This window comes from Lynx rufus, unplaced genomic scaffold (assembly GCF_022079265.1).
Source record: "Lynx rufus isolate CCGP_SWC_20201006 ecotype Redwood Valley unplaced genomic scaffold, mLynRuf1.p SCAF_8, whole genome shotgun sequence".
Classification (NCBI taxonomy): Eukaryota; Metazoa; Chordata; class Mammalia; order Carnivora; family Felidae; genus Lynx; species Lynx rufus.
In genome coordinates this window covers 132,735,676-132,751,028 of record NW_025814896.1, presented here as the reverse complement: position 1 = coordinate 132,751,028, position 15,353 = coordinate 132,735,676, and the positions used below count along the sequence as shown (strand labels likewise).

General features: G+C 53.2%; 1 protein-coding gene across 3 annotated transcripts; it reads left to right on the top strand.

Annotated features, from left to right (window-relative positions):
* SLC66A3 (solute carrier family 66 member 3) lies at window positions 1-14,775 on the top strand. Of its 3 annotated transcripts, none has more exons than XM_047067793.1 (7): window positions 14-312; window positions 5,429-5,511; window positions 5,596-5,665; window positions 7,698-7,755; window positions 10,253-10,373; window positions 12,380-12,421; window positions 13,777-14,775. In XM_047067793.1, exons 1-7 carry the CDS (start codon window positions 170-172, stop codon window positions 13,866-13,868), a joined length of 609 nt encoding a protein of 202 aa, XP_046923749.1. In that variant the 5' UTR covers window positions 14-169; the 3' UTR covers window positions 13,869-14,775. The 3 variants fall into 3 exon arrangements, with proteins under 3 accessions (XP_046923750.1, XP_046923749.1, XP_046923751.1); XM_047067795.1 differs by lacking the exon at window positions 14-312 and adding an exon at window positions 4,959-5,309; XM_047067794.1 differs by lacking the exon at window positions 7,698-7,755 and having other exon boundaries at window positions 1-312; window positions 5,596-5,705.
* The last annotated feature ends 578 nt before the right edge of the window (window positions 14,776-15,353 follow it).

The following is a 15,353-nucleotide window of genomic DNA, read 5'->3' as shown; positions in this document are numbered from 1 at the left end:
CCCCGGCGGGGCGGCCCAGGGCGTGGGCGTGGGCGCGGGTGCCCAGGGAAGGCGGAAGGACGCGGCGCCCCGGGAGGCCCAGCGCTGAGTCGTTCCCCCTCCCTCGCGCCGCGGCCGCCTCCGCCGAGCCCCCAAGCCCGGAGCCGGAGCCCCCAGCCCCGCCGGCGCCATGGAGAAGCTGCTGCTGTTGTTCTGCAACTGGAGCACGCTGGGCGTGTGCGCCGCGCTCAAGCTGCCGCAGATCTCCGCGGTGCTGGCGGCGCGCAGCGCGCGGGGCATCAGCCTCCCGAGTTTACTTCTGGAGCTGGCGGGGTAAGGCCGGGGCGGCGGGGGCGGCTGCCCTCCCCGCTCGCCTCTGCGGCCCGGACGGCCCGGGCGCTCAGGAGCGCGCCGTGGGTCTAAGTAGGGCCGGGGAGCGGGGCCGAAAGCGCCCGGCCGCTGGGGGGCACTTCCCGGGACCGCTCGCCTCCCCTGTTTATTTGCCGCTCCCCGCACGGACTGCGCGTGCCCAGCTTACAGATGGGGGAAACCGACCCCTGGCCAGGCCCTCACCCCGCCCGTTAGCCGCAGCGCAACCGCGCGGCTTGGAACTAGGCCATTTGCACCTGAGGCCCTCTGATACACATCCGCCCTGAGTTCCCCCTCCCCCCGCCGATACTCCTTAGCTCGGGTCTCGGTTTCCTCGCGTGTAAAGCGAGGCGTTGATCCTCCGCCTTTAAAAAGTTAACACCTGGGGTGGGAGGATTCCGAGAATGGGGGGGCTCTTTGGAGGAAGGGCAGAAAGACGAATCGGGCCAGAGCCAGCCAGAGAGGAGCCAGTGCCGCTGGGAGAGCGCTTATCCGTCCGAAATCGGGAGTGGATGCCTTGACTCAGTATTTAAAGATGTAAGCGCGAAAAGCAGAGTTCTAAAACTCGGTTGGGAGGCCTCGAATTGGTGGGAGAGCGGGGCACGTGAAGCCCGGGAGTCTACCCGCGAGTCCCTGGCAAGGCCGGTCCTCCCCACTTTGCTCCTCGCCGCCCCCCTCCCCCCGCCCCCAACCGGGTTATCACACGGCGACCGCGCGGGCGGGTCCTCCGCGGAAGCACGACCCCCGGGGGCCTGGGCTGGAAAGTAGCCTGGGGCAAGGGAGGGAGAGGAAGACCTTGGGGGTGGGGGAGGTGGGGGGTCCTGCGCCCGGCGCGCCCAGTGGGGGAGATGCTTTATCAAGAGAGTCGCCCGACTGGCGGATGTGTGACCCGGCTCTGATTTGCAAACGACCCCACAACGCTGGGACCCCCCCCCCCAAGGCTGGATAGCGAGGATTGGAGAGTTCTCCACCGCCTCGAAGTGGCCGCCGCGTCTGTGCGGGTGGGGAAGGGAGAGGGGGAGGAGCGGTGGGGGAGTGTCCGGGAGGGCGTGGACGGCCTGGGGGAGGGCCACGGTTTTTAACGGGTCCCTGAGCCTGGGAAGGTGGGGCTGGCCCATTGCGGGGTGAGTGGAAGTCCGACTGATGCCCAAGGAGGCGAGTCGGGAGCCTGCCCACACGCTACATACAACCCGGCAGGCGCTGCCAGCAGGTGTCGGCTGTCACTCTATCCAACCGTGCACCTCGGCAACACCTGCCCTCCTGGCGATGGACTTGGGCTCGCGTGGGCGGGGGAGCCGGAGTCGGCGCGGGAGGCGGCCTCGTGCGTGTCCCGCGGGGATCGCCGTGCAGGCGGAGGGCCGGCCGGCCTGCCGCTCACGCTTCGTGGAGGCCCAGGCACGCAGGGTGCTGTGTGCGCCTGGCTGTGTCTAGGCCCGGCCGGATGCCACCCTCTCCCCGAAGCTGGAAGTGGTCAGGCGCTCCCTCCTCTGGATTCCGAGGTTTTATCTACACCTCGCTTTATCTTACTAGTGGGTCTGTGTGGTGGCGCTATTTTACTCGATCCTCAGGGCGCCCTAGGGAGTAAGCATTGTTTTCATCCCCAGAGAATAGTAGTAGCCTGAGGCGGAGGAAGTGACGCACCGTGCCCAAGTTCACCGGCAGCAGCAGGGCCCTAGGTTTCACCCGGGGCTGGCCCTTTCCATCCTGAAGCCTGGCTCACCCCCGCTCTCCACGCTCACTGGGTTTTTCCGCTTCCTAGACTCGTCAGGAATATCGTGGGTGGGGGAAGCGGGTTGGCAACACCCTGCCCCCTTCCCTTTTCCTTCCCCAGCCTTCGCTGGTGAGGGCCCTGGAGAAGCTGGGGGGCACCGCAGGCCTGCCTGTGCCTGGTGCCCGCCTGCCCACCAGCGCCCCTTACCGGGCCAGGAGCAGGGTAGCAGCCAGAATTCCGGCGGACAGAACCCGGAGGGCATCGCCATCAGGGGGACCCTTTATATCCTGGGAAGCAAAAGCCAGAATAAATTTCTTGGGGGACGTCTACCTGCCTTGGGTCCTGATCTGTTAACGCTGAAAGCCCATTTTTGAGAGAACCGGGTCAGTGGGAGCATAAGCTGTATCTTAGTGAGACCAGAAAATGGCTTTGAATGCGCATCGGCGTGAAGTGCAAGAAAATGCCTGGATTGTAGAAATGCCTCCAGACGTGTGCAGGGCGACAGCCACACGCCCGCGTCAGCAAAGAAAAGGAGCTGACCAAACCTCCACTGGAGGCCCCACGTCTAGTGAGGGGGAGGCCTGCGGGGCAGACGAAGATGGCTCAGCCGGCCGGGGGAGGGGGAGGCTGGCTGCGGGCCGCACCGTGTCTGGCGCAGAAGGCGGCACAGACGGGACCCCAGGCAGACGGGGTGGGGAGGGGGGGGGGTGCGCCCTGCCAGCAGGCTGCTCATTTTCTCCGTTGCTGGAACAGGTGTCCCAGACAGGTTCCGGGGAGGGGAAGCGGGGAGGAAGTTGGCAGGAAGTGCATAGCGGGCACCTCTCTGCCCAGGCTGTGCCAGCCTGACGTTCCGCCTCCCCCCGCCCCCGCCCGCGCCCGGGTTCCCCGGCTGATGGGAGCGCGCCTGCCTCAGCAGCTCCAACACCCCTCCTTCCGGGCCTTCCAGGCATCCCTCCTGCTCTGCCCCCTTGTGCCCTCCTGGGTTCCAGACACAGTTCGGCTCTCTGCACCTGCTCTGGAACCTTCCGTGGATGGCTTTTCAGACTCCCGATTCAGGCTTCCGCCCAGACAAGACAGCCCTGGGGGGGGGGGGGACCCCTCTGCTTCCGCTCCCCAGGCCCAGCAGGCCGACTTCTGGTGTCTGGCTAAAGATTCCTTTGGAAGAGGCTCCAGCGGCTCTCGAGCCGCTGCCTCTGTGAGCGCATGTGTCGTTTTTCGTTCAGACCTCTAGCCTGTGTGTGGAGGAAGGAAACTCGAGTCACTTTGCAGAGCGGACCAGGAATACCAACAGGTGTGTGGGGCCGCGGGTCAGACACCGTTCGGCCTGACTCTATTGTAAGGAGGGTTCTAATGTATTACTTTTTGATGAAAAGAAGGACATTAAAAATCAAAGAAGGACACCTAACTGCCCCCAGGCCACAGGAGTGGCAGATGGTTGTCTTTGGACGTTTGGATCCCCGAGAGAGAGAGAGAGAGAGAGAGAGAGAGAGAGAGAGAGAGCGAGCGCGTGCGCACTGCAGCCTGGCCACCCGGCCTCCCTGGAGGGCCACAGTGGGGTGGGGTTGGTGGCAGGCACCACTGCTGGTGGCCAGGGAAACTCATGCGCTCGTCTTCGTCTTTTCCCTGAATTCTCATATGACCTTGGTTTCTTGGGCCTCAGTCTCCCCAAGTGGTCTGTAAAATGTGGAGGGCACGGTGGATGGCCGTGACCTCAGCTCTGACACCCTAGGGCTCGTGCCTGTCCTGAAGGTCTGTGGCTGTACTCTGGGGGGGGGGGTGCGCTCAGTGAAGAGCGAGCAGGTGGCAAAGACCCCCCAACGCCTGCTCGGATGTACCGCCCGCTCATTCGGCAGGGTCCTTGTCCAGGCTTCCCGTGCCCGGGGCCCCGCTGGCTGCAGCCCTGAGCTGAAGCTGCCCCCTCCCCTGGCCCCCTGGGCTCCCCCTCAGATGTGGACCGAAAGGTGCCAGAGGCCTGGTCTGGAGACCCCCGTCCCCGGGCCACCGCTGGCCTCCCCCACTCCCCCCATCCTGTGGCCCTCGCCCCCAGCTCAGCCAAGGTCGGAAGCAGGATCAAGGGCACAGGCTCCCCAGCCCACTGGGTGTTTTGTGAACCCCCCCCCCCCCGAGCTGAGGAAATGAGAGGGGGTTACGTCTGGATGAGTGATGGAGGCTCTGGTTCACCTGGGGGATGAAACAGACTCTGAGGGGACAGCAGGGGGACTTAGGTTCTTAGGGAGCTGACTGGCTGGGCCGAGGGCTGGAGAGGCAGGAAGCTCAGGCCTTTTGTCCCGACAAGGGTCGGGTCCTGGGGTTTTTACTTGCCACTCCCCACCCCCCAAATTCCAGCCTCTCAGAACTAGAATTTTCTTTTTTCTTTTCTCTTCTCTTCTCTTTTTTCCTTTCTTTCTTTCTTTTTTTCTTTTCTTCTCTTTTCTATTTTTCTTCTCTTTTCTTTTTTCTTCTTTCTTTTCTTCTTTTTTCTTTCTTTACTCTTTTTCTTTCTCTCTTTTTTCTTTTCTTCTCTTTTTTCTTTTTTCTTTGCTTCTCTTTTCTTTTTCTTTCTTTCCTTCTCTTCTTTTTTTCTTTCTTTTCTTTTTTCTTTTTTCTTTCTTTTCTTCTCTTTTTTCTTCTTTCTTTTCTTTGCTTCTCTTTTTTCTTTTCTTCTCTTTTTCTTTTCTTTTTCTCTTTGCTTCTCCTTTTTCTTTTCTTTCTTCCTTCCTTCCTTCCTTCCTTCCTTCCTTCCTTCCTTCCTTCTTTCCTTCCTTCCTTCCTCCCTCATTTATTTTGAGAGAGACAACAACATTGCGAGTGGTGGAGGGGCAGAGAGAGAAGGGGAGAGAGGGAATCACAAGCAGGCTCCCCGCCACCAGCGCAGAGCCTGTCGTGGGGCCTGAACTCACGAAACCGTGAGATCACTACCTGAGCCGAAACCAAGAGTCGGACGCCCAACTGACTGAGCCACCCAGGCGGCCCTCAGAACTGGAATTCTCTTAAGGAACTGACGACTATTCGTGCCTCTCGCCCACTGCTCCTCCTCGACGGGCCAGCCTGGGGCCAGAAGTGCCGTCTCTTCTCGTCCTGGCCTGCCGCTCGGGCCTCTGTGAAACTCACTTGTGCCACCATCTCTGGGGACTTGGCAGCGACCACGTGCACCACGCCCAGCTCCCAGTCAGTCCCGGATGCTCGAAAAGCTGTGGACAGTATTAAGTTACCGTGTGCGAAATCTCCCCCCACCCCCTGACGTTTCCAGGTGCCAACCAGCAGGTCCAGGGTTTTGCACACGAACCCGGGCTCCTGGGCGCTGGCTGGGCCTCCCCGCCGCCCTGTGCTGGGCTGGCCCCAGCTCAGACGCTCCCCCTCTCTCCCCAGTTTCCTGGTGTTTCTCCGGTACCAGTGTTACTATGAGTACCCGCTGCTGACCTACCTGGAGTATCCCATTCTCATCGCACAAGGTAACCGGCCCCTCGGACCCCCTCCGTGTCGGGCAACAGCCCTTGGGCCCCCCTCCCGCCTCCCTCACAGCCTTTCTCTTTCAGACGTCCTCCTCCTGCTGTGTGCCTTCCATTTCAACGGGAACGTGAAAGGAGCAGCCCCGTACGTGGCCGTGTATCCTTTGTCCAGGGATCCGATGGGACTGGGGAGTCAGGTGCTTTTGCCAGATCTGCGTTCTTATGGTCAAACTAAAAAAGATCCCAAATGCGCGTGAGTGAATATGTACCCTGCCCGGGGCCTCCCTCCCGAGCCCCAGGCACCAGGCCGGTCCCAGCTTCATTCTTCAGGGGAGGCGGAGACATTTCTTCTTCCCTGAGAAAATGTCGCCAAAGTATGTGAAGTCATAATAACGGGAATGTCTGTCGTGAACTCCGAGGCCACTAACGCGCCCTCTCTGCCCGACAGTGTGGGCGTGCGGGTTCTGGACGGCTGGTTCAAAGCGAAAATCGTGGCCAAGACATTAGAAGGGTCTTGGTGGTGGCGGGTGGGCGGGGCATCTGGTCGTGACACAGACCTATGCTCACTCACGGTGCCTCTTCTGTGAACAGGGGCCGGGCTCTTGTTTCGGTTCTGTAAACCTTCAGAGGTTCTCTTGGGAATTCACGGCCCTTAAAAAGCCAGGAAAGCCTTTCCAGTGGCAGCCAGTTAATGCGGCCGTGTCTGCGAAGTGACCCGAGCGGGTTACTCGTACACCCGCAGGGTGGAGGCGAGAGGGAGGGCACCCTTCCTGTCTGCGCTGGGCTGGGCTGGAGGCTGGGGGACACCTGCTGCGCCCACCCCCTGGGTGTTCGTGGGCACAGGCCGGGAGCTCCCTAAGCTGCAATCGTCCTGTCCCGTCCCGCCTGTGAAATGACACAGTCATGCCTACCTTGTGGCAAGGATCGCAGTACCAGGAGCACAGGACAAGCTGGGCAAGCGGCAGCCTCACGGCGGCTGTCCGACTGGGCGGCTGTCCGACTGGGCGGCTGTGTAGGGAGGGGACTGAGTCCTGACCCCCTGCTGTCTGTACCCATCCTCCCCACTCAGCTTCTCTCTGCGCAGCTCTGCCCAGCCGGCAAAAGGGTCTTGAAAACAGCACTTTGAAGATGAAAAGCATCGTGCCGTTTACCGTTTAAATAAAATACGACAATTTGCCTTTGTACGGGTGGTGAGGCTGTGGACTGCAAAAACTGGGCAGCTCCCTGGGTGAGCGGAATACTTATAACCTCCTCCTGTGAGTGGTGATGAACCAGAAGTAGGGTTACCATAGTAACTGATTTTTTTTTTTTTAAGCATAAGTATGTCCCAAATATTGCGTGGGTCATACTATACTAAGAGACTATTTTTGTTGGTCTGAAAATTCAAATTTAACTGGGTGCCCTCTGTTTAAGAAACTGAGTTAGAGTGTTTTAAAAACAGGATTTCATCTGCCTAGGTTCCAGCTGCCATTCTGGCGTTGACCAGGTTGCCAGGAATTCGTTCTAGTCACACCGGGCATTGTCTCTTTCGATCCCTCCATTTAAGTAATGTCATTCATTATAATCGTAGCGCGTTGGGTCCCTGTGACGTGCACCGAGGCACTGAGGGGGTAGATGGGGCAAAGGAATGTTAAGACCATTTTGCGGATAAGCAAACCAAGGTCAAAAGAAGGAATGGGACTTGCCCAAGGTCACAGCAGAGGCTGGTGGTCATCCCCTCACCGGCCCGGCTTCTGGAGCCGGACTTTCTGTGCCTTTTGCCGCCTCACTGGGCGTGATGAAAATCCGCTCTCGTTCCTCCTGTCCCCACCTGGGTTTACACTGGGGTTAGCAGGAAAGGGGGAAAGAGAGTTTCACGTGACCCCAGTTTTGCAGAACGTGCCTGCCCTATAATGTTGAGCTGCTTCTTTAAATGCCTCACTTTTGACATCACCCTGGAGAGGTCTGCATAGCTGGGAATGAAGTGGGCGGGCAGAATCGTTCAGAACCACAAAGGCAGGGCGCTTGGCAGTTTTCTTCCGTGATCTGCTGTTATGTTGAGCCATTTTCGTCTTTTCCAAATCGGACCGGTCCTCGCAGAGCCTTTCCCAGGTTGGCTTATGTGCGTCACCTCCGTGCTCTTGGCGTGTCCCCACGGGCGCGGGGTGGGGGGCGGCCGAGCCACTGCTGTCTCCCTTAGCGCTCGGTAGATTTGTGGCCTCGTGGTTCGTCCTTCCCCTGCAGAAGTGGATCATAGATCTGGCCATGGTAAGTGCATCGCCCCTGGAGAAGAGAGACCGCCGTTCCTGCAAAGAACTTGATGGGCCGAGTGTTTAACCTGCTAATTGAAGGATAAGGGGGTGAAAGCGCAGTCCTACCCCAATGTTACAAGACGTTAGTCTCACTCAGGCGTTTGGTAACATTTTCTTACTTCCTTTTTGGGGGGGCCATAGAGCACCTGGCTGGGGAGGTAATTAACAGCAACAGAACGAGCGACGGTGGTAGAATGAGCCTAAAATAAAGAGCTTCTTACCAGGTTAATGATTACACATTGGCTACATACTCATTTTTTTTTTAATTTTTTAATGTGTTTTTTTAATTTATTTTTGAGAGAGAGAGAGAGAGAGAGACAAAGCATGAGTGGGGGAGGGGCAGAGAGAGAGAGAGGGAGACAGAATCGGAAGCAGGCTCCAGGTTCTGAGCTGTCAGCAAAGTCTGACGAGGGTCTTGAACTCACGAACTGCGAGATCGAGACCTGAGCCGAAGTCAGAGGCTTAACCGGCTGAGCCACCCACAGGCCCCATACTCATGATTTTTTTTTTTTACCTTTGCCCCTTTCCCCCCCCGAAACATTTTTGTCCTTGGAAAACGGTTAGCCCTGTGCGTTTATTCTACCTTGGGTAAGGCCCCAAAGTCCCATAGTGTGAGAATAGGACTCCGAGCGTGGGTCGGGGAGCATTTGAGCCCAGATCCTCTCTCCAAAGTGACTGGATTCCGCTTCTCCACCCAAAGGGAGAAGGAGAAGGATCGGTGGTCACCAGTCACTGCCTGCCACACCCAGGCTCATGAACTTCACCACCCCCTCCCCAGCGCCTTGGCTGTGACCCTTGCTTGGAAAGCAAACTTGGCTCCGTGTTACATTCCAACCTTGTGACCTACGGGGAGCAAATGGGCAGGGTTTTAGCATAAATATGTCCCAAATACTGCACGGGACGTACCTATGCTAGAAATTACTTGTTGTTGATCTGAAATTCAAGTTTCCCCGGGCGTCGTGTATTTTTATTTGCGAAATATTTCTGGGCCTTGGTTATGAAGATTCCTTCTTCTTGATTCCGAAGATGGCATTTCCTCCTGAAGACGGATCCGGTGGAAGGTCCAGCAGACGCGGTTAGCGTATCTGCTCGGCAGTGGCCTTCCCCCCTGACACGAGTGGCAGGGCCCTACCTAAGTCCTCGTGCCCAGGCTTTCCGAGGCCCGGTCCTCCGTGCTCGCGGTCCCGACCGGACTCCCCACCAGCCGGGGCTGCAGACGCCGTCTTCCCACCTGGGGTCAGTCGTCCGAGCCATGTGCTCCCGGCGTGACCTGTCTTCGGATCTGAGCACAGGCCCTTGCTCTCTGCCTGGAGTGCTCACTCGCCCGGACTTCTCCACAGTCCTCCCATGTCCCAGCCGCCCTTCCCTCCTCCGCCTTTACCAGTACGTGTTGCTGTAACCCAACAAGAACGGGTCAAGGGCCAGCCCCGCGACAGGTGCGGCGGGGGAGCGAGCAGAGCCAGACCCGATGCCCCACCCCCCACCCAGTCACGTTTTCCTCCTGAGGGTCGGAAGTTAAACGAGCTGCTCCGGTCGAGGACACCAGCCACTTGCATTCGAGCTAGAGCCAATGGCGCTTGCTGGTCTTCACCTTGGCCTCTCTGTAGCATTTGCTGCCCCAGCTCAGGATTCCTCCTTGGATCCTTTGGTTCTCTTGACTTCCGGGGCGCCTTGCCCCTGGTGTCCCCTCCACCTACAGCACCGGGCCGGGCCCCGCTCGCCGGGGAGGGCGCTGTGGCGCCGCAGGCCAACTCGTGGTGGTCTCTTACCTCGCGGGGCAGTAGAGGACCTGAGCGCAGCCCCTCAAGGACTGGTTGGAATAGCTAGAAATTCAGAGCCCGTGTGCCTCGCCTGCTGCTTGGACTTTATGAGTCTGTGTGTTCAAAGCAGCATGGTTTTCCCCAGGCTCTAAAACACCCTATCTCTCTATCATCTGTCTGTCATCTATCCACCCATCTGTCCATCTATCCATCCATCATCTATCTTATCTATCTACTTATCTATCCATACACCTATCTTATCTATCTTATCTCTCCGTCTATCCATGCACCCACCCATCTACCTTATCTATCCATCCGTCTTATCTCTCTATCCATTCATCCATCTATCTTCTCTATCCATCTATCTTATCTCTCTCTCTCTCTCTCTCTCTCTCTCATCTGCTTTTATTGGCAGGTGGTCAGATGGATAAGCCTTTGTGGCCATGCAGTGATCCTTACTCCCACCTCCGCACCAGCTGCACGCCCACCAGTTACCCACTGAACAGTGGGATTGGTGCATTTATAAACCAGCATCTCGCTGCTGCCTGCTTTCACCGAACCCGGGCTTTGTCCTTGTACAAACCGGTTGTCTCTTGTCCTGACAGTTTGGCTTCAGAAGCGCGCTCAGTACATGGCGCTCTTGTTTCTTTAACTGAGGGACTCCTAACTTTCTCATGTTTTGCCTGCAAACAGAATCTAAGTACTTTCATCAGCGTGGCCAGCAAGTTTGCTCAGCTCCAGTACCTGTGGAAGACCAGGGACTCAGGCACCGTGAGCGCCCTCACCTGGAGCCTCGCTGCATACACCTGTGCAAGTAAGAGCCAGACGCCGTCCCCCCTGTCACGGTCCCACAAGCTTTAATCCTTTGCACATAGAACCTCCAAGTGGATCCGTATTTATGATTCTGATGGCACGCGGGCTACTTTCCATTCTCTGCAAGATCCCTATCCCACTTGCTAAAAACAAATGTGAAACACCCCTTTCTCCAAAAATTTGGCTGAACATCAACAGTCCTCTTTTGCTCTTTGAAAAGCATCAATAGGTTGATTGTATTGAATCCACTAACTTGTTTTTAAAATATGACCCTTTCTGATGTAACAGATGAGAGATGAGAAGCATACATTGGCTTTTGAGAATGAATAGACTTTGCCAGGGTGTTTCCCTGGAGCCATGTTGTTTGGTCTCAAGTTCAGAATTTCCACTGTTCATCTGGATTCTTGCAGGAACCTAAAATATATATATATATATACATATATATATGTATATGTATATATATATACACCTATATATATGTATATATATACATATATATACATATACATACATATACATATATATACATATACACACGCTATTTTAGGTAGAAAACTTTAAAAATTCAGGGCTATGACGTTACTTAGATTTATTAGTTTTAGGTATTTGAACTATGCTTCATGTTTCTTCTGTGTATTAATGGACCGATTTCTCCATCAGGGGTTTCTGGAAGGGGTCTTTACATCCCAAGTTATGTAAAATTAAGGCTTCTTGGGTTTTATTTTTAGCTTGAGATGTTGAAGTGTTATGATATATATATACACACACACACACACACACACACACAATATATATATATAGTTAGGAAATATATATACATATATACATGTATATATGTATATAGATGTAGATATATGTTTCTGGAATTGCTGATTTGATATATTACTTATTAGCTCCCTAATTTTACCTTCAGGTAATCTTAAGTGTTGTTTCTTAAATTTTCTTGTAGGAAATCTTCGGAACTTGTAACTTTAAAGACCATGTATTACATTTCCATCTGTTTTGCATGGTACTCTGTGCTTGCACAAGTCCTTAAATACATATTGGATACATGACAAACCGAGGATTATAACTTTATGGCGAAAAAGTGAACTGGCTTTAAACCTAATTTCCTAAATGTGTGATGTGTGAGGCAGAGGGAGAGTTTTGTGTGGGTGGGTTCGGGTCAGGAAGGAAGGGCAGGCGTGGAGTTACAGGTAGTGTCCTCGAAATCCCACGTCACATCTCCCACACGTGTCTCCTGTGGCCACGAAGGAAAGCGCTGTACCAGACAAACGAATTGAACGGAACAGTTCTAGTTAGACCTTTAGGGAAATCATTGCCCTTTGCTGGGCCTCAGTTTCCTTTACCTAGACAATCTCTACAAAAGAAGGGGGTCAAGTTCAGTCATTTAAAAACCTTGCTTTTCGTTAGTGGAAGCCTTTCTTTATTATTATTATTTTTTAATTTATTTATTTTGAGAGAGACGGCGTGAGTGGGGGAGGGGAGGGGCAGAGAGAGAGGGAGAGAGAGAATCCCAGGCAGGCTCCGTGCTGTCAGCACACAGCCCGATGTGGGGCTCCAATTCATGAAGCCGTGAGATCATGACCTGAGCTGAAGTCGAGAGTTGGACACTTAACCGACTGAGCCACCCAGACATCTCTGTTGTTAGTAGAAGCCTGTCTTTAAAGTAAACCTTACCAGAAGTCCCATACGTATGAGATTTTCCAAACGTGCTCTTTGGGGTGGGGGAGCTGTGGCTGGGCACACACCGTGGGTTCTCAGCTTCTCCCCGGTCCCTTGGGCAACACTGCTTCTGCTCTTGGGAGAGCCTCAAAACCACTGGGCTAGGACGCGTGGCTGGCTTTGAGAGGTTTTATAAAATACAGTACCGATTTGGTGTTCCGTACTAGCAAGATCTTTCAGGAACAGTTAGCATCTATTCCTGTATTTGAAATGGGAAGACGTTAGCTGAATACCGACATAGCTGAGAAGCAAGTTGACATTGCTGAATATCTTCTCTTACAGCAAGAATAATAACAACGATAATGACCACCGGCGATCTTACGAGTAAGCGAAATCTTTTTTCTTCCCATTTTTTTGGACTGCGTGCCCTTGGTGGCTCCTTCCAAGTTGTCTCAGGGTTTCACGGATCAGCTTGCTCCACGTACAGTTAGAGGCCACGGTGTATTCCCGGGCGTCAGCCCCTGCTTACAGGGCTGAGCACCTACTTCGTGTTAGCGCCGGGGATCCGACCTGCAGCACGAGGTCGTAGACTGCCGTTTCGTGACGCTTCCACGCCAGCGGTGGGTGGAGACGGACGGTGCGGTCAGCGCACAATTAGCTACTCAAGAATACTGGGAAATGTGTTCTGGAAAAGCAGGCCAGGAGGAGCACCTGATGGGGGAATGTGACCTGGCTGGAGGAGTCTGGGGAGGTGAATTTGAAGAGACAGATGGGGGGACGGGGGAAGAGACGATGACAAGCCCGTGAGCGGGAGACACGTGGCTTAGCCATGGAGAGTGAACAGGAGGGCTGGGGGTGAGTGAGGACGGACTCTACTGAGGTGACAATCATTTGACCCCCACATCCTTTTTTCAGGGGGACACTGTGATGGAGGAGAAAATACGTGGGTTGATGTAAAAAGAACTTAGTAATTCCCTAGGCTGTTTTCCACTCCCCAGCCAAGCGTATACATTTTTGGAAAAGAATGAAAACAAATGGTGTCACCCGTTCTATGAAGACTAGAGACATGTCCCTGGTACACATACCGCTTAATTGTTCCTTGAGAAATATGGCTACAGGAGAGTGAGGCACCCCTGTCCCTTTGCAGAGACTGTGTTTTGGGCTGCAACACCTTCTGTCAGCAGTGAGCAAAACACTAAAAGTACTGTGGTCAAACCATAAACTTGGGTCAAGTGGGGAAAGATAGGTCTGAGTCTTCTCCGCAGGACTTGAAGAATCCTGTGTATGGGAAGAAGAATCCAGCCGTAAGGAAACAACAAAACGAACCTACGTATTACAATTTTGGAAGATTGGGAATGTTCTAGCTATGGTTTGCTTTGTAAATAAAGTGACAGCTGTTCCTGAAAGCAATCAGTGTATCTGGGGACAGTCTTTTAAGAACAGCTTAGCTGGTATCTTACAAATGTTTCACAACCACAAAGATACATTAACTGTCCTCAGGGGAGTGTTCGTCGAGTCCCTTAGGGTAAAGTGCTCTCCCCCCAGAAATATTTGGAAGCAGGGTTGTTGAAAAGTTCCCACGAGGCGGTGTTGTGAATCTTACGTGGTAGACGGGGGTAGGGGCGGGCAGTTATTTAGGCTTTTAGGCTTCTACTTAGAGCGGTAGGGCAGGAGTGATTTTGCATTAGAATGTGAAAACAGTACTCTTTAACATACTTTTTCTTTTTGATCGATTTCAGTTCTTACACGTTTCGTGATCATGCTTGCTTTAAACGTGTGGGTAACCACCACGGTCCTTCGCTACAGGAAGACGGCGGTAAAGGCCGAATAACAGGTGCGCTGCCCCTCCACACGAAGTGGATTCCTAATAACTGAACCAAAGCTCACTGCTCAATCAAGGTCTCTTATAAGTTTAGTCAATGGCTTCAGAAACGCTGAATTGAAGCCAGATGTATTTTGGACAGGAGCCACTTAAACACTTGTTGAGAAATGTTGATTTCCTTCCCACTCCTCCCCTTCGTGAGGCGGAGGCAGGTCTCGGACACCGGCAAGTCGGGCAGTCAAGACAATGCTTTTCAGCTTTCAGAATCTTCTAAGAAATAAATCCTCTCTAGAGCACAAATGATTATGAACGGAGTGGGATTTTACTCAGTCAGAAGTGAAATTGTAGTAAATTACCAGGGTCACTTTCTGGGGCGGTTTTTTTTTAATATAGATGTAACAGGATGGCCTTGCTGTATCACAATACATGATAATGCCTCCTTAGGCTATAGGAAGGATATCGAGGCAAGCAAAAACGTAATTGGCTCGAGGTTATATACCCAAGTAGTGCTGTAACTTCATATAGTGCCTTTAATTCCTAAGGAAAGGTCGATTGGCTGCAGTCTCTACAGCAGTAGGATGAGGCAGTCCCGATGAACTTTCTGATTCAAGCACAATGCTGCCATCTTTAAGAGTCACACCTTTGAAAAACAAAAATGTCCACTGAAAATAGATGCAGTAAAAGGTATTGCTGGGGTGCTGTCAACTTCTTACGGATTTTCTCCTTGTTATATTCTAAACGTGATGTTAGGATTATCGGACACTGCATTTTACCGTAAAAGTTTATAAACGCTAGAATTTAAAAGCTCTTTCCCTTTATAATTGAATGGCATTGTTATACATAAGTAAATGATGTTTATTAGAAAATGTCTTAGTGTCCTATGTAAGTTAAATAAATCATTCTGTAGTTTTTAAAATCCTAGTTGTCATTTTTTTATTTATGTAAGCTCTACACTCAACGTGGAGCCTGAACTCACAACCCCGAGATCGAGTCACATGCTTATATTAACTGAGCCAGCCAGGCGTTCCTCACAGTTGTCAATTTAAAAAAAGTCCAAGTGAACCTTTTCTCATATGTAATTATAATCTAACCATTAGGAATAAATAAATTAGGTGATTTGAGTCCATTTTATTTAAATATACTTATTAGAAATTTATCATTGCTTAAAGCTTCTCCTTTAAGAAAATACTATCTTAGGGGCGCCTGGGTGGCCCCGTCAGTTGAGCGTCTGACTCTTGATTTTGGCTCAGGTCCCCATCTCATGGTTCGTGAGCTCAAGCTCCGCGTCGGGGTTGCACGCGGACAGGATCCTGCCTGGGATTCTCTCTGCCTTCCCACCCCCCCATTCCACACACTCTATGCCTGTCTCTCTTAAGTAAACTTAAAAAATAAAAATACACACTCTTAGGTGAAGAGTTCCCCATTTTTCCCCCCTTTGGCAGAAAAGGGAACAAACATTTGAACTATTCCAGATATCCTACACACATTATCATA